A 17,925-nucleotide genomic window follows, 5' to 3' on the forward strand; every position below is an offset into this window, starting at 1 on the left:
TACTTGCCCAACAAAAGAATCAACAAGTGTGTTGCTCTATGAATGGAATGTATTACCATTCGGATTAAAACAAGCCCCAGGTATTTATCAAAGATTTATGGAAGAAAATCTAAAAGAGTTAAATGAATTTATTTTAGTATACATTGATGATATACTAATTTTTACAAAACAGGATAAAGAAGATCATCTTCAAAAATTATTAATAGTTTTAGAAAAATGTAAGGAAAAAGGATTAGTTCTTAGTAAAAAGAAAGCAAGAATAGCAAAACAAGAAATAGAGTTTCTTGGATTAATTCTATCCACTCAAGGAAAGCTAAAACTTCAACCAAATGTTCTAGAAAAGGTAAATTTATTTCCTAATAAAATAGAAGATAGAAAACAATTACAAAGATTTTTAGGATGTATAAATTATATTTCTGATCAGGGATTTTTAAAGAATATAACAGAATACACTAAAAGCTTATTTCCAAAAATAAGTACTAAAAAAGTATGGAAATGGGATGAAAAAGATAGTATACAAATTCAAAGAATTAAAGAATTATGTGAAAAACTTGCAGAACTTTATATTCCAGAAGAAAATGACTACTTAATAGTAGAAACAGATGCTTCAGACATAACCTGGTCAGGATGTCTAAAAGCTAAGAAAGCTATAAAAAGTTTGGAATAAGAAAAAGAATCACTAGATTCTAAATATCCCCCAAAGGAATTACTTTGCAGGTATATTTCAGGGACTTTTACTCCAACAGAACAGAGATATACTACTCATGAAAGGGAAACTCTAGCAGCAATTAAATCTCTTAAGAAATGAAAAATTAATTTACTACCCAAAGAATTTATATTAAGGACAGATTCAAGTTACTTAACAGGTTTCATACGATATAACTTAAAAGTTGATCATGGACGACTGATACATTAATAAGAGAATGGAGTTCGTCTACAACGCATTAGATCAAGAAATTCAAAAATACGAACAAGAACTCGAAAAATGCAAGCATTGTCAGCAAATAAGGACACAGATCCAATCCCTCAAGAAGGCCATCGAAGCAATGAAATCAACACAACAACTAAAACCATCAGAGTTCAGCCAGCTAAGCGTGGTGAACAAATCAGGTGAAGAAAAAATTACAGAAAATAAAATAATTGCTGAAATTATCAAAAAATCTACCCAAGATAAAAAATATTATGTAATTTATAATGGCCCCATGAAAGGAGTATATGATGCCTGGGAAAAAGTAGCACCATTCACACATCAATCAAGGATAATTCATAAAGGAGGGTTTCTAACAGTGGAAGCAACAAAGGAATCCTTCAGGGAATATGAAGCTCTTCATCGAGAACAAACCCTAAAAAGAGCAGATAAAACTCCAATTCAAACCCAGAGAACAGGGATAATAAGAAACATTCCTACAAGGGCTGAAATAAAGGAAAAGAAAAGGGTCTGTAGATCAAATATCAGAGAAACCCTTAACATAGTCCTGAATTGGACCGAAGAAAAAGGGTAATTTTGGGATATTATCCTATTGCCAAAGAACAGTTAACAAAACTGGTTATATTTCCAGAGGCTTCCCCATCTGATACCTATCAGTTTTTCCAGTATGGACTAATTGATACAATTTTAATTTTTAATGATCTAAAAATTATTAGTGAGTTTCCTGCAGGATTCGTTGATGCAGTAAAGAGATTTAAAAATATGATTGACAACGTAAATCCAAGGGATATATCCCTAAAATTTACAAACAGTCAACCTATTTTTAATGAAGAAGAAGAATGCTTGGTTCCAGCACACCAAGTAATATTCATATCCGTCTTCCCAGAAAATTTTCAACCAATTGATCAGATTCAAGACTTAACAATTTACAGTCATGAAGGAAGGCTAGCCAGTACATTAGCAAGGGTCTTTGAAAGAACAAAAAAAATAACGAAGGAATCTCATACAAGGATTAATTATAAAAGTAGAAATACTTTTCTTGTATCCAGTAAAAGAAATGAAATTGAAGAAAGAGAGATAAGACTCTTGGTGGAATTTGAATCAGCATTCTACAACTTATCCGGACTTTTAGAAAAGCTCCCTGAAGGGATAAAGAGGAATCTCTGCTATTTGATAAAAGACAGAGAAGACCACAAGTGCCAGCTATGTGTCTCAGAGTTATCTGAAGAAAGCAATAATGAAACGGAATCAACTCACATGATGAAAGAAGATGACAATGCATCTGAGGGTCACATGATAAAAGAGAAGGACATCACATCTGAAGCATCTCTCAACATTATTGCGTAGTGAAGTAAGCACTTAGGTCATAAAGCACCAACGATGTAGCTGGTGCAAGATAGCAAACAATGATATAAGCAATGACGTCATAAGAAGGGTAAGGATGGGAATTGTCCATCAAACCCAACTATTATAAATAGGTTGCTTAGGCAATTGTAGACGGCATCAGACAATAGAAAGCAGGAGGCTAAGAGTACTCATATGCTAGGAGAGCAAGGAGGAAGCTGCCGAGGCGATTCTATAGTCTAAAGAAGAATTCCCTTAGGAAAAACCAATTCTAAACTCCCCTCTGGAGTTAGTATCTACAATCTCCCCTCTGGAGATAAAAACATCTTATGTAAAATATTCTAAATAAAGGAAGTTTTTCTCCAGAAAGGTACGCCTTTATCCTAATCTCTTAGTTATGAATTATTTAGAAAGTTTAGAATTAACGGAAGAATCTGACTATTATAGATTATCTGCCTTATTAGATAATGAAAAACAGGCTGTTCTAAAAACAGAATTAAATCTCAAATCAAATGAAAATTTTAATAAACAAAATCTTTTAAAAGAAGTTTTTAATAGAAAAAATATAATATACTATGGAAAAATTCAACTTGAAGCCCCTATAAAGATAAAATCCGCCAATGGAGAACTTGAAATAGCTTTGATAAATGATGAAGAATTGAGTAAACAGATTGAGAAAATTAAGGATCAACAAAAAAGATCTAAAATTGGATGGATCCATATTAGTACTATACAAGTCTTAATCAAATCTACATATATGAAAGGAATTAATTCACCAATAAGCTTAGCAATCTGTGATAAAAGAATTACTGATGACCCAATAGATCAAATAATTGGAATTGTTCATGGAAACTTGGCAAATGTAAATGTTAAATTCAATGGCCATCTTGGATACGCTATACCTTTATCAACTGAAAATCTTGGAAGATCTATAAGCTTAGCTTATAAATTTCACAGAAAGAATCTAATGAAACAAGATGATGAACCATTTTCAATTACATATGCAATAAATTATGCTTTAACAAATAGCCATCATAGTATAATATTTAAAAACAGAGAAAGAATTTATGTTGATAAATTATTTCAGAAAATTGTAAAAACAGAAATACCAAAATATAAAACTATTGAAAACCCAGTTCTATTATTAAAAGAACCATCAGGAAAATTAGTTTCATCGAATTTTCAAATAAGAGAATCTAAAATTAATAGCCCTTTAAGTTTATCTAAGTTAAAAATCAAAGAAGAAAATTCTGAAATAAAAGAACTAACAAAAAAGGTCAAAAAATTAAATGATACCCTAAACACTAAATTATGACAATAAATAAAGAAGAAATATATGTAACTTATCAAGACAAGAAACAATAGCTATTTGAAAGAAAAAATCGTTTGAATTATTTACAGTTTTCTGAAATAAATCAAAGAGCATTTGAAGCCCTAAAAATAATCTATGACAAGTTGAAAAGAGAAGTTGAAGAGCTAGAGAAATTAATAGAATCTCTAGAAAATAGTGATGAATCAATGATAGAGTTTGCAGAAATTTTAAAATAAATAATGAAGTATAAAAAGATTGAAAAACCAGAAAATAAAATTAAAAGAAATAGGAAGAGAAAATTAAAAGGTAAAATAAAGGAGTATAAAAGGGAATTAAACAATCTTCAGATTGAAATTAATGATCTTATAATAGAAAGGATAGAAATAAGAATAAATATAAACAAGTTGGAATTAAACTTAAAAAATTTATAAATGCCTGGAAAACTATGTTATGACTTAAAAGAATTAAAGCTGTTGAAAGAAAAAATGGAGAATGAAATTGAAAAATTAAACAGATATATAGAAACAGGAGAAAGTGTAGAAATAAAAGAAGTTATTGAGGATTTGAGAAATTATATTAAAGAAAAAGACAAACAGATAAAAGATTTTATATACAATAATCCATGCAAAAAAGAATATTATAAACTAAAACAAGATTGAAAAGTTATAAATCAAAACTAGTAAAAATGATCAATATTTTTTTTTTATCAAAATCCTTTAAATAAAGCACCTATACAAATTATAAACTTATTCAAAGTAAAATATGAAGAGTTAATAAAAATTTCGAAAAAGAAATTAAAAGAAAAGTCAAAGTTAAAAAATTGGTATCAGAGCCAAGTTAACGATTAAAGGTAATACTTTCTCTTTAAACAATACTTTTAATGATACGCTTTTAAATCAAAATCTGTAAATCTGTACAAAAATGCATTTGTACAGTAGATGGACCTATTTGTATTGTATTTTTTGGATCTCAAATTTTCTTGGTCGTCAGAGTCAATATACCACTCTCATCTGATTCCGAAGTGACACCTATTGGTGGCTCATCATTCAATTTATCATCCACTGCTGTGAGTAATTCTTGATCAATTTTTTTTTTTTTTTACTGTAATTTTGAATTCAGTGTGTCAAGAACTAATTTACTACAAATTAAAATTTGGCAGACCAAATTGGCATAAAGGGATGAACTAGCCTCTTGGCAGACCAAATTGGTTAGCAGCATCTGTAATATTATCCCTTGCATTTTTTCTTTTTTAATTTTGTTCTCTGCCTCAAACCTTTGACACAAAAATAAGTAAATAACGTAAAAAGGAAAAATCCTTAGCCCCCACCACTATACTGTCTAGTGTCTACACCTCATCCTCTCATTCTCACTCCCTTGTTGCGGCCGTCCACCTCTCTTTCTGCCCGCGGGCTCCATTTGCCCAGTCTCCGAGCTGTGAATGCACAGCGGTCACTCACAGGTCACAGCCCTGCGGCACCGGCCTTCTCCATGACGAAGGGCGTCCTTCTGCCGCGAGCCACGTCACCATTTTCACCTTCCACCATTACCCACTGGCGAACCACCATGCCTTCAGTACCCTTCATGCATAACCGCTGTATCATAGCAACACAACCGCCACTACCGTGCTTCCTTCATGACTTCTCTAAGGTTTCGTTTTTCTTGCATTTCCTTTTCATTCACTTTTTCACTCATTCTTGTGCCTTCGCACTTCAGCGTTTCCTCAAACATTAAGGCTCTTGCGATGCTTAATTTCATGTTTTAATTTGGCAAACCTGTGTTCTATTGACTCTGCTGTTCGATCATGAATTGTGAGCGGTTATTGATATGCTTTAAAATGTATTCAGGTGCTTTCACGAACTACTTGTTCATCCTCCAGGAGAACTAATTCTAATAGCTTGTCTCATTCCTCACGAGTCTCATTAGCTAAAGCAGTATCGATCAACACAAACATTTCAAATTACTGTACTCATTCAGGGGAGGAATTCTGTTCCTCAAAGCGAAGATCAAGAGGCCCAGTTATGGCAGCTAAAAAGGCTGCCGAAGGTACTGAGTTTGTTATATCACAACATGATTTTTTAAATTATTGTTGCTTGTCATGTTAATTAAAGAGAATAAGCATATATATCCAAGGTTAATTACAATACTTGTCATATAATTAGGAGTCACACAAGAAGATGGTAAATACAAGCACACAGTTGATCTTCCCAAGACAACATTTGGCATGAGAGCAAATTCATCACAAAGGGAGCCTGAACTTCAGAAAATATGGGACGAAAATCAAGTATTAAAGAACATTGCTGATAAAAACACTGGTGTAAGTTATCGACACTCGGTTAGCTTTCACCGAGCAATTTTATGAACTTATTGACATACTTTGAATAAAACAATGATCAGGGAAATTTCATTCTCCATGATGGTCCGCCATATGCAAATGGTGATCTGCACATTGGCCATGCCTTAAATAAAATTTTGAAGGATATTATAAATCGTTATAAGGTATCTTTCCTCTTTCTTGCAATTTTTTTTGTCACATTGTATATAAAGTGTATTTTAAATCCACCTGATACTTGTTTATGATGTGTATTGTATCCTAAATTGCTGTCCACTTGCCACTATAAAATATTTTGCTAAGATTTTTTTGTACTTTTATTTCTGGTCAGCTCCTTCAAAACTATAAAGTTCATTTCGTTCCTGGTTGGGATTGTCATGGCCTACCAATTGAATTAAAAGGCAAGTGTTATTTCTCTCAGTACTGTCCCCATGATAGCTGGTCCTAATTCTTGGTTGTGTTCAAGAAAAGTAATGCACTAGTACTTTCTAAACTTATTTACCACTTGTCAACGTATAGAGAGAGTTCTTATTGTAATATGGTATGGACAACAAAATGGCTATGGTTTCTTCCCTTAGAATCTCAATCTCTTTGGCATCAAGTTATCAGAAGACCATTTGTATGGACAGGAATTGGTGGGATCTAATTCTGTTTCCGATGCTACTCATTCTAGCCCTTGTTCTCCTTTACAGTAGGTGATGGGTCTAATTTAACTTTTGGGACGACCATTGGAGGTCTTTTAACCTAGCCTTTCCTCTGACAAGCATGTTTTATGAGATAGGATTAGATGCCTAGCATCTATTTGGTGTAAAGCTCATGATCTTTATAGGGTACTTTCCCTCGCAAACATGTTGAAAAATTAGAAAGCTGTGCATTTTAGATAAATTTTTTGTTTGCTTTGCTTTTGTATTGGGGAACCCTTATCTATGATTATTGATATGACCAGAGCTTGTGAGCTAGTCAGGGTTATAGAAAAATAGCCATAAAAGAATAAATGATTGGATTACATTGACAACTTGGAGTGAGATGATATGACACACCTCTTTTCATGTATCATAGACCTCCCTTATTTTATATCAACATAATCCCACTATTAAGTAGTTGTCTGTTGAGAACTGACTAGATATTTAGGGGTGGAAAAATGATTTGATGCCTGATGTTATTCTTTTGGATTCTAACACAGCCTTAACATTTGCTAAGCTGTATAATAAATCCATTAATAAACTTGACAAACTAGGTGAAATAGAAAAGGACTGAGAAGTAAACTGCATTTGAACTTTAGCTTATTTCATTGAATGGTGGTAAATAATAATTTATATCTAAAAGGTAAAATTAAGTGTACTGCTCTGCTTACTATTTTCACCGTCTTCAATATAGTAAAAATTGATGATTTCTTTATTGGCTTTTTATATAGACTGATATATTTATATTACCAAAACAAATATAGATTGATTTATTCCAAAATAAATAGGTAGGGTTGAAATGATATCGGATAAAAGAATGAATTTTGAATGTACCTAAATTTTCTTCTTGTTTGCTCCTTTTTATTTCATCTGCCTATGTATATTATAAGTTGACATTGGTATACATTTTGACCCATATATCCAATTACATATTTTGGCAGAATGATCGTTTTGAATTATTTCAGTTTTGCAGTCACTGGATCAGGAGGCAAGAAATAATCTTACACCATTGAAATTGAGAGCAAAGGCAACCAAATTTGCCAAAGAAACTGTTAAAAATCAGATGTCATCTTTTAAGGTACCTTCTGTGTTGCCACCTTGCTTTGTCTTTTCCATGGCATTATTTTGCTGTAACTTGCTGCATCATAGACATGTTGCAAATTTTTCAATTTATGTTAAATTGTAATTGTTAAGAAAATGTTTATTCCTTTAACATGGTACTAAATGTTTCCAGCGCTATGGAGTATGGGCAGACTGGAGCAATCCTTATCTTACTCTAGATCCAGAATATGAAGCTGCCCAGGTAGCTGGTACAGCCTTTCTCTTTTACCATTTTAGATGGCTTAAAAGAAATTCTAGAATTCAACACTTTCGAATTTGGATGCTATTATGGTGTATTATTGACCTGAGAATTTAGAGCTTGGATATCAAAACATTCTAACAAGACCATACTAGACTGCTAAGATTGCTTTGATATTTCTGTACACCCAACTTCATGTGATATTGTTTGAATGTTTCTTCTCCTAGATTGAAGTATTTGGTGAGATGGTATTGAAAGGTTATATCTATAGAGGCAGAAAACCTGTTCACTGGAGTCCCTCTTCGCAGACAGCACTTGCTGAGGCCGAATTGGAGGTAATTTTAATGTTAATCTGTTGTCAAAAGATATGTTGAACATTAAAGTACACCTTGAAATATTTTTACATTGATTTGGTCCTTCATATATAAAGTAACCATCAGAGTATCATATTGATTTAAATATATATTAAAGGACTCGATTGATTTACTTAAATATCGAGGAAGCAAGTTGATGTCTAAAATCTTTGAAGGATTTTTTATTTTTGGTGATGAAAGAAGAAATTTTATAACAAGAAGAGAAGAAATCTGGCTTTAAGGACTAACTTGATATCACATATTTCATGGGGGAACTATTTTTGAGTATTTTTACCGTTTGAATGATTATTATGTTGAAAACCTCTGGTCTAATGTCTATCACTAGTGTTCTGTAGAATCCAAAGGCAAGTAAAAGTAAAATGATGTTGTATAGTGTGCGTGGAAGTTGCATAATCCATAGTCAATTAAACATGTTTCCACACAAATTCTGTCTTTCTGTTTACATGGGTTTGATTGTTTGTAGTTTTCTTTAGAACCTGATTTGGTGAGGCTAGTGTATTCTTGTTACCACCTCTTTTGGTTCTTTTTAGTATCCCGAAGGGCATGTTTCAAGAAGTATATACGCCGTTTTCAGAGTTGTCAGTGCTCCTCTTGTGTCAAATGACCTGCTACATGAATTTCCAAATTTATGCATTGCTGTATGGACAACAACTCCTTGGACTATTCCTGCCAATGCAGGTAGATTTTCCATTTCTCATCGCTCATAACTTGTGGATGTATTTATTATTGCTTTCGCTAGTCATAAATATGAAGCATGGATAGTGATTACGTACACTGGACAGGACACAACATGGTACACTAAATTCAAATTTTTGTTAGATACAGGGACATAGCATACGTATAGCATAATTTTTTTTTCAGATAAATTATAGTGATATCTTGATATTTTATTGACTTTAAAATACAAACATACCACTTTCGATACTTTTTTTTGTCTCTTTTAACTATATAAAACATTTTAGATAATTTTTTATATTAATAATCAATAATACATATTATTTCTTAACTCATTTCCTGAATATAATTAAAGAATAAGGTTGGATACGCCTGCATGTGGTTGTAGTTGGGTGAATTGAGGCATGTCCAAAGAAGTTTTCTTTTATGTTTTATTAAGACAGCTGGACGTGGAAGATATGCCCTGTCGGACGAGATGGGTATCATTGATTGTTGTGTATGTAAATGTGTCCGACACGTGGACACAACAACTCAACCAAGTGTCCCTGCTCTATACTCATAATGGCCCCACCCTCAATACTATTTGTATTTATGCTAATTTCTCAGTTCTAAGCTGCAATGTCTTGAATTTGAAAAAGGAGCATAAATATAGTCCAGCTTAGTCAACAACAAAAACGACAACGGTGGCAGCCTAGCTTTTTCTCATTGGAGATGGCATCATGGATTAAATATAACCCTATAATGTCCTACAACAGATTGTGCAGTGCTGCTATATTTGTTTGTATCCGTTTTTAGTTTCATCAAGCCAAGATATGAAAGTAATTCTTTATCTTTCACTTGGGATTTCACTAAAATTAGACTTAAGGGAAAACGGTTGCGCTGTTTCTGCTGGAATTATTGTTACTTCTTCCGATCTAGATTACCTATGGGAAAAAGGTGCAAGAAGAAATTAATAGAATTGTTTGGGTGCACCTTCTCTTTAGAAATATCATCTGAATTTGTTGGTGATACTGTTATTATTGGGTCTTTTCTAGTAATTTTTTGTAGGAACCTTTCAATTGACAGTTACTGGTCAAGTACTCATAATTTTGATTGTCATGTTCATTTAAATTTAATCTATATACCACTCTGTCTCATCTTGATGTCTACTTATTTTTTCATGCTCAGCTGTGGCAATAAATCCCAAGCTTGAATATGCTGTTGTTGAAGTAGAGTCGTTAGATGAATGTGCCTCATCTTCTGGTGAAAATAAAAAGAAAAAGTTTGGAAATATTTTAAAGGATGAGAAGATACCATGTCTCATCGTAGCTTCAGAGCTTGTGTCAAGGTTAGAGGCAAAATGGGGTGTGAAGCTTGTTATCAAGAGAAGGGTTTTGGGTTCTGACTTGGAAAACTACAGGTTGTTAGCATATGAAAATGAACAGTTGATTTCTTTGATTTTATTTTGCACCTGCTACTTGTTTTTCTAATGTATTCTCTTTATTGTTAATGGGGAAAAAATTGCACTAAGGGCATGATTTGACATTGATTTCAGATACATCCATCCGGTAGATAACAGGGAATGTCCAGTTGTAGTTGGGGGAGATTATATTACAACAGAAACAGGAACAGGATTAGTCCATACTGCTCCAGGACATGGTCAAGAGGATTATGTAACTGGTCAGAAGTATGGGCTACCCATTGTTTCACCAGTAGATGAGCATGGGATATTCACTGAAGAAGCTGGACAGTTTAGTGGGCTTGATGTTCTTGGTGAGGGTAACACTGCTGTTGTGAAATATTTGGACGAAAATCTGTCACTTATCCTAGAAGAATCATATGGTAAGTTCTTCCTGTCACTCTTTGCAAACTCTCTTAATGTGCTGAGAATAGTTATTATAGACCTTATCATTTATCATCATCATCTGGTCTCTTCTATGTTTTCTGATTTAGAACACAAGTATCCATATGATTGGCGAACCAAAAAACCGACAATATTTAGAGCAACGGAGCAATGGTTTGCATCAGTAGAGGGATTTCGTGATGCTGCTATGGGTGCTATTGGCCATGTAAAATGGGTTCCAGCTCAGGTACTCTTTTTTAAAGTTTATATTCCTATATAACTCTGCTCCTTTGATATTTGTAAATTCGTTCAGCTGGAAATGTGCTGCTTATCATATTTGTTGCTGTCTTTCTCAGGGGGAAAACAGAATCTCAGCAATGACCTCCAATCGCTCTGATTGGTGTATATCACGACAAAGGACGTGGGGTGTCCCGATTCCTGTTTTTTATCATCTGCAATCTAGAGAACCTCTCATGAATAAAGAAACAATCAATCATGTAAAATGTGCGTTCAAGAGAATGATAAATTCATGTTTTCCTTTTTGTCAACTCTCTAGTTGATGTTTGCACTATTCTTTCTTTATACCCCCCCCCCCCCCCACCAAAAAAAATTTTTTTTGGGTGTAAGTACTATTTCAATAATTAGAAGATATATATAGATGTTATTTTCTTAATGTTTTATATGCAGTAATAAATATTCCGAAGTTGCTTAATTGATATACTCTTATAATGCTTGCTGGCCCTATGAAACTAATGCATCCTAAAATTCATTTTCAGCCATTATTGCCCAAAAGGGTAGTGATGCATGGTGGTACATGACAATTGAGGACCTTCTCCCAACTAAATACCGAGACAGAGCAGCAGAATATGAGAAGGGAACTGACACAATGGATGTATGGTTTGATTCAGGTACAATTTTGGTGTAAAACAATTTTTAACCATGACTGGTGCATTGTTTTATAAGTTCCTCCACATTCCTAATACTTTCCTGTAGGCAAAGTACTGTAACTATAGTAAGTTAGTAATGGCTTGCTAATGTTTGTCAGTGGTGATGTATAACTACTAAACATATTTTTTAAAACTTAGATATTAATCAGATTCATGGCCTTAATGGTATGTTTATTGGGTAATACACCTTTGTTTCTAATAGAGTCTTTGCCCATGATGGCTATCCAAGTTAATTATGCTGGCATTTAGTTGTCCATATTTATGTCAGTATCTACTTTCCTTTGAATTTGGCTCTTGTTTTTTTTTTAATTATTATTTAACTATAATCTTAAATTTACTTCAGGTTCATCCTGGGCTTCAGTCTTGAGAAAACGAGACTGCCTTAGTTTTCCTGCAGATTTGTATCTTGAAGGAACAGACCAGCATCGAGGGTGGTTTCAGAGTTCGTTGTTAACAAGTGTAGCGACAACAGGTAATATATTGCTTTTTCTTTTATGATATGACAATCTACTTCTCTGTTTGATACAACCGGAAGAAACATTATTTCGCTTATTGACATTGTCAAACCCTTGTGACTGCTTATACTTGAATCTAGTTTTTTATAGAGGGTCCTTATAAAGGTGATAAAGCTTTGATAAAGCCTACAAATCAACTAGGAGCTCAAATAATAAGACAATGTGCAATAAATCTAGCATAGTTGTTGGTTTGCAAGAATGCATATACCTTCTTATTATAAAATATGCATGTAGATGTACAAACATTGTTGCATGCTTGTGTAACAAAGGCATGTATAAATCATAATATCTGGTATGTTTGTACCATTTAGGCACTGATTCTGTCATTTCTTTTCTGATACAGGGAAGGCTCCATATTCTTCTGTTATAACACATGGATTTGTATTAGATGAGAAAGGCTTAAAGATGAGCAAGTCTTTAGGTAATGTTGTGGATCCACGTAGTGTGATTGAAGGAGGTAAAAATCAAAAGGTTAGTTATGTGGATTAGTTCTGTGAAATCTTAGTTCTGGAACTGTATTAAACTCTATCATTACCCTTGATCAAAATTGTGGTTCAATTGTTTTTTTATATTACCTTTTTATCAGGAATCACCTGCATATGGTGCTGATGTTCTCCGACTCTGGGTTTCTAGTGTAGATTACACCGGTGATGTGATGATTGGCTCTCAGATTCTTCGTCAAATGTCGGAGATTTACAGGAAGCTGAGGGGTTCCTTAAGATACCTCCTGGCAAATCTTCATGACTGGAAAGTAAGTTCAAATTCTGTGGCTGAAGTGAAATTGTTTCTCACTTGCCTGGAATTACTGCCCACAATAAAATATTATGATGGATGAATCAAAGAATAACAAGAAACATAAGAGAAGTGTGTATTATCATCTGATGGATGTATAATGGGGTATAAGAATGACATCTTAATTCTTGAATGGCTAACTTGTCAACTGGTTCCTTTCGGTCTTATTCATAACCAACTATTCCCTAGTCGATGCCAGTAAAATTGATAATATTTGGTAGGATTGGATTAAAGAATAGCAAGAAAACTAAGAAAAGTAATTGTAATCTAAATAGATGTAGTTTAGGGATATTCTGAGAGAGCCCCTGCTCTCCTAATTCATGAATTTTGTAATTTTTGAATTGATACCTCTTGCCTCTCCTTATACACATTTATAAAACCTATGTAAAGGATGAACCCTGAAATTAAAGGGATTATATATACAATGAAAAGTTTATGTACAGACTACGAGGTTAATATCAGTGAGGTAGTGACCTCTCTGAAATGTGTGTATATTATGATCAAAATGAAAGAAATAGCTCAGGGTGTTTGAGCGACCCTGGTCTCTCCCAAAACCCTGCCCTTCCCCACTGCAACAGAATCATTCTTCATTCTCTCTCCTACCATGATTTTCCACATCAGCTAGTTCAGCTTGGATATTTTTCCTAATGCCACTCATCCCTAGCCCACTCTCATCTACCCTTCTATAAACTTTAACCAAAAGGTAGAATACTAGAGTTGAGAGTATATAAAGCAATAAGAATGCTACAATTACCTCGCTGGTTCCTAACGCAGTGCAAGTAACTAAATGTGTTTTATTATATTAAATTGGAAGACTTATGTATGCCGATAGCTGTATACATCTTTCGCTTCTTCATACTTCTGACATTAATTGTTTTGTTGACAGGCAGATTATACTGTTTCATACCATGAGCTTCCCAGGATAGATAAGCATGCACTCTATCAGCTTGAAAATGTTGTGAAAACCATTCAAGGGAATTATGAAAATTACCAGTTTTTCAAAATATTTCAGGTGATTTATTTTAGATCCTGGTGATACCATTATGCATGCGTGCCTGTGTGAAATATGTTTATGCTAATGCTAAAGCATATATTGGTGTGGGAGAGCATGACAGATTCAGGTCCATCATGTACTCTAATAACTTTAAGTGTCAAATGTGCTGATTGTACATGAAAATGATTGTTGGGTTGATAAGGGCTAATCCAATTAACCAAGAGGCTGGGAGTTTGATCCCACCTTGGGCAAAGAAAGCATTTTATGGCCAGCTGTTTTCCCTTAAGTGGATGATCCGCAAGAAAGGGATTAGTCACTGTGTCTGGAGGTGGATACCCTGGGAAAAAAAAAAGTTTTTTGTAATGTAACCATTCATGTAATTTATCTGTATTTTTCTCATTTCTTTGTTTGATTTGCTAAAAGTTACATATCTTCCTCCCATTACAGATTTTGCAGAGGTTTGTCATTGTTGACCTGTCAAATTTTTACTTTGATGTTGCCAAAGATCGACTTTACGTTGGGTAAATTTTTACTTCTCCCGTTGTGCATATATGCAAGTATCGCAAATTTACAATACAAGATAATAACATAAAGATGTTGCCTGTTTTGCATTTTATTGTGTTTCCATTTTGTCCTATAAAACAATTTGTTTCATGATGATCTGCAGTGGTTCAACAAGTTATACAAGAAGAAGTTGCCAAACAGTTCTTGCAGCTCATCTCCTGTCAATTGTACGACTAATAGCACCAATATTGCCCCATTTATCTGAGGATGTGTGGCAGAATCTTCCGTTTCAGTACACAACTGAGTATGGTTCTGTTGCCAAATATGTATTTGAAGCAAAATGGCCTGCCTTGAATGAAAAATGGCTTGACATCCCCGTTGAAGAAATTGAATTTTGGGGAAAGATTCTTGAGGTCCTCTCTCTCTCTCTCTATATATATATATATATATATATATATAATGAGAATATACTAAAATGAGAATTCAACTTAGTTAAGATTCATTCCAAACTAAAGAACTGAATTCAATTCCACTAATATACTTAAATCATTCCAAACCATAGTATTGAGTTTTAAAAAACAATGAATTTTTTTTCAATAGGATAAAATTCTTTCTCACATTAAAAAAGTGTCCAAACACACAAATATCTCTTCTCATATTTCAACAATACGTATTTACAGTGTGAGTGCATCAAATTCTATTTGCTTTTCAATTTTTTTCTTGCTGATATGATTCTTCTGTTCACTTTTTCCATATACTGAAGTACATAAACTATGGACTAGCACAATTTAGCAAGAAGGAAATAATACATAACCATCGGGTGTATTTAGGACTCTCATATGTCCTGTTTTGATGTTTAAAAAAAAATTATTACTGATTTTGCCTGCAGTTTTGCAAAATAAATGGAAAAGAAATTGAAGAGAGTAGCTCAAAATTTTTTTTTTTTCTTCAATCTTTATAGAATGTTTGAGTTAGTTAATTTGTTTATTAGATATATCTTTATGTTGGTGAATCTATTGGTAAATGGAGTCTTGTTTTACCAGCTAAGAACGGAGGTGAATAGAGTATTGGAGGTTGCTCGAACCGGAAAACTAATTGGTGCTAGTTTAGATGCGAAGGTTTACATTTATTCATCTGATGCCAGCCTGGCATCCCAACTATCTGAACTTTGTGAAGCCACAACTGATGCTGATACATTGCATCGCCTATTCATAACATCTCAGGTATGTCTACAGGCTACAGCTACAAGGCATGTAACTTTAAGTGACTAATTGACTAAGGACCAATGAAAATGCAATTTTTATAGGATGCTGCAGACAACCAACGATATTTTGATGCTTTTCTTAAGATTTTGGTAGTATTAGAAAGCTAGTCCATGCTACATGAGATTAGGGCACTTTTTAATCAAATCCCTTAGGGCAGCCCGGTGCACACCACACAAGCATCTTGCTGTTATGTAGGGTTTGGAGAAAGGTTGCATCCAAAGGGTGTAATGCAGGCAGCCTAATCTTGGAACGAAAATTTTTGGAATTGAATTGAATTGGAAATCAAATATTGTGTTTGGAATAAATGACAAATCAATTTTTATATTTTAATTATAGGATTAATGAGGATTGATTTGAGGGTATATTTTTACATTTTTATTCTTTACTCTCCAATTATATTACACAAATCTCCACTACTATTGAAGTGCCACCACTATTTCGCCGGGGAGTTGGCCAGTGGTCGGCCAGGGACGGCTGTGGATCGGCCGGGCTGTCGGTTTGCTGCGTGCGATCTGCCAGCAGTCAGCCTGAGTTGGGTACAGGCTAGGGGTTTGCTAGCCAGGCTCGACGGGCTACCTCTCAAAGCCCTTCTTTTTAAATAATATTTGAGGGTAAAATTGACTTTTACACTTTCAAAATACTGAATCATTTCAATTCCATTAAAATCATTTAAAAATGGAGGGGATTTTAGTTTTAGTTATAAAGTAAATTCATGATATACAAATCAAATCAAATTCTTTTTTTTTTTTTATCTATTCCAAACAAAGAAATTGATTTACAAATCAAATCAAATCCAATTCCATAAGGTTTCAAAACCAACCTTGATGGTTTCGCCTATAATTTTGCTTTGCTACCTTTATTGACTATCTTTATGGTGTTTGGAGAGAGAAAGGTGGAAAATTACAGTTACTTATAACTTAATCTCCCATGATCTGAGTGATATATTAAAACTCTGCAAGTCTAAACTTGCACATGCCTGCTTACTATTTAGTTTAAAATGGTCATTGATTTATTTTGTATCCGTTAATTTTTACTTGTCCATCAACATGACTAGTTTAAACCTGAAATTGCTCAAGTTTGGCTTCCATGTTCCAAAGGAGATCTGGAATCTCTGGTTATGCAAGATACACCTATTTCTTATCCATATGTTATTCTAGCATTTGCATTAGCATTGTATAGAATCAATGTTTCTCCATTTACATTTCCAAATTCACCCGGTGATTTTTTACCGTTCTTAAATGTTTGATTGTCAATATACAGGCTGAGATTATTCCTTCATTGGATGATGAAAATGTAAAAAATATACCGTATAGTGGTGAATGCCTAATTCAGGGAACTAAAGTATGGATTGGTGTGTCGCGTGCTACCGGTTCAAAGTGTGAAAGATGCTGGAATTATTCAGAGCAGGTTGGTTCAATCTCAGACCACCCTACACTTTGCGGCCGCTGCTATTCTGTTATTGCCGTTCCGATGCCTCCTGAAGTTGCTGCAGTGAGTTAAGATTTCATGGAAGTCGACCTTTTTTTTATTAACAACTTCAATTTTGTTTACTAATTGAAATATTGAATTGAGTTTCCTTGAGGATTTAATTTTTAATAGAATGTAATTGCATGATTTGTTTCTACTATTATTATCATTTGTCATATCATTTAGTTCGAATCCATTATTAAGTTCTTTCAATGATGTGTTAATATTTGTGTTGGTCTAGTGGTCAGCTTAGTAACTTACTCAAACAAGTGTTAGAAGTTCAAATTCCGCTTTGTGCATGCAATAATTTATTGAGTAGTGACAAACAATTAAATGAAACTTTAATTCGCATTGAATTAGTCCTTGACCAGACTAAAAGATATTGTGAAAAACCAAAAAATGAAAGTTAAACTCTTTATAATGAATTTGTAGATTTGCATGTTGCCATGGTTCTTCTTAACCTTGAGATCAAAGTGTGAATTAACAATTGAGTTATTGACAAACTTTGTCACTGAAAATGTCCTAAAAAAAATGTGACGAAAGGACATATATGTTTTATTTTGAGTAAATAGTTAAATTGGTTCCCGAAAGATAGCCCGATCTCCAAACCAGTCCTCGTAAGAAAAAGATAATAAAAATTGTCCTCGAAAAATTTAAAATTGGTAACGTTAGTC

At 33.6% G+C, this 17,925-nt stretch overlaps 1 protein-coding gene across 1 annotated transcript; it reads left to right on the forward strand.

The window, feature by feature from the left end:
* Window positions 1-4,565: 4,565 nt before the first annotated feature.
* Window positions 4,566-17,464, forward strand: LOC112710474 (isoleucine--tRNA ligase, chloroplastic/mitochondrial). The gene is made up of 23 exons (XM_025762709.3): window positions 4,566-4,650; window positions 4,744-5,231; window positions 5,429-5,627; window positions 5,744-5,898; window positions 5,979-6,080; window positions 6,245-6,314; window positions 7,562-7,674; window positions 7,831-7,899; window positions 8,124-8,231; window positions 8,801-8,948; window positions 10,113-10,344; window positions 10,480-10,766; window positions 10,878-11,014; window positions 11,124-11,271; window positions 11,544-11,675; window positions 12,058-12,186; window positions 12,573-12,700; window positions 12,816-12,980; window positions 13,908-14,033; window positions 14,463-14,536; window positions 14,683-14,932; window positions 15,563-15,742; window positions 17,045-17,464. The coding sequence occupies exons 2-23, from the start codon at window positions 5,073-5,075 to the stop codon at window positions 17,282-17,284; spliced, it is 3,351 nt and encodes a 1,116-aa protein (XP_025618494.1). The 5' UTR covers window positions 4,566-4,650; window positions 4,744-5,072; the 3' UTR covers window positions 17,285-17,464.
* Window positions 17,465-17,925: the final 461 nt, after the last annotated feature.

This window comes from Arachis hypogaea, chromosome 9, assembly GCF_003086295.3.
Source record: "Arachis hypogaea cultivar Tifrunner chromosome 9, arahy.Tifrunner.gnm2.J5K5, whole genome shotgun sequence".
NCBI lineage: Eukaryota > Viridiplantae > Streptophyta > Magnoliopsida > Fabales > Fabaceae > Arachis > Arachis hypogaea.

What these genes read in the sequence shown, in the direction of transcription:
- LOC112710474 (XM_025762709.3), top strand. Translation starts at nt 5,073, where the DNA reads ATGACGAAGGGCGTCCTTCTGCCGCGAGCCACGTCACCATTTTCACCT. An exon ending in CAGAATATGAAGCTGCCCAG is followed by an intron (nt 7,900 to 8,123) that starts GTAGCTGGTACA and finishes TTCTTCTCCTAG; the next exon opens with ATTGAAGTATTTGGTGAGAT. An exon ending in AACAAGTGTAGCGACAACAG is followed by an intron (nt 12,187 to 12,572) that starts GTAATATATTGC and finishes TTTCTGATACAG; the next exon opens with GGAAGGCTCCATATTCTTCT.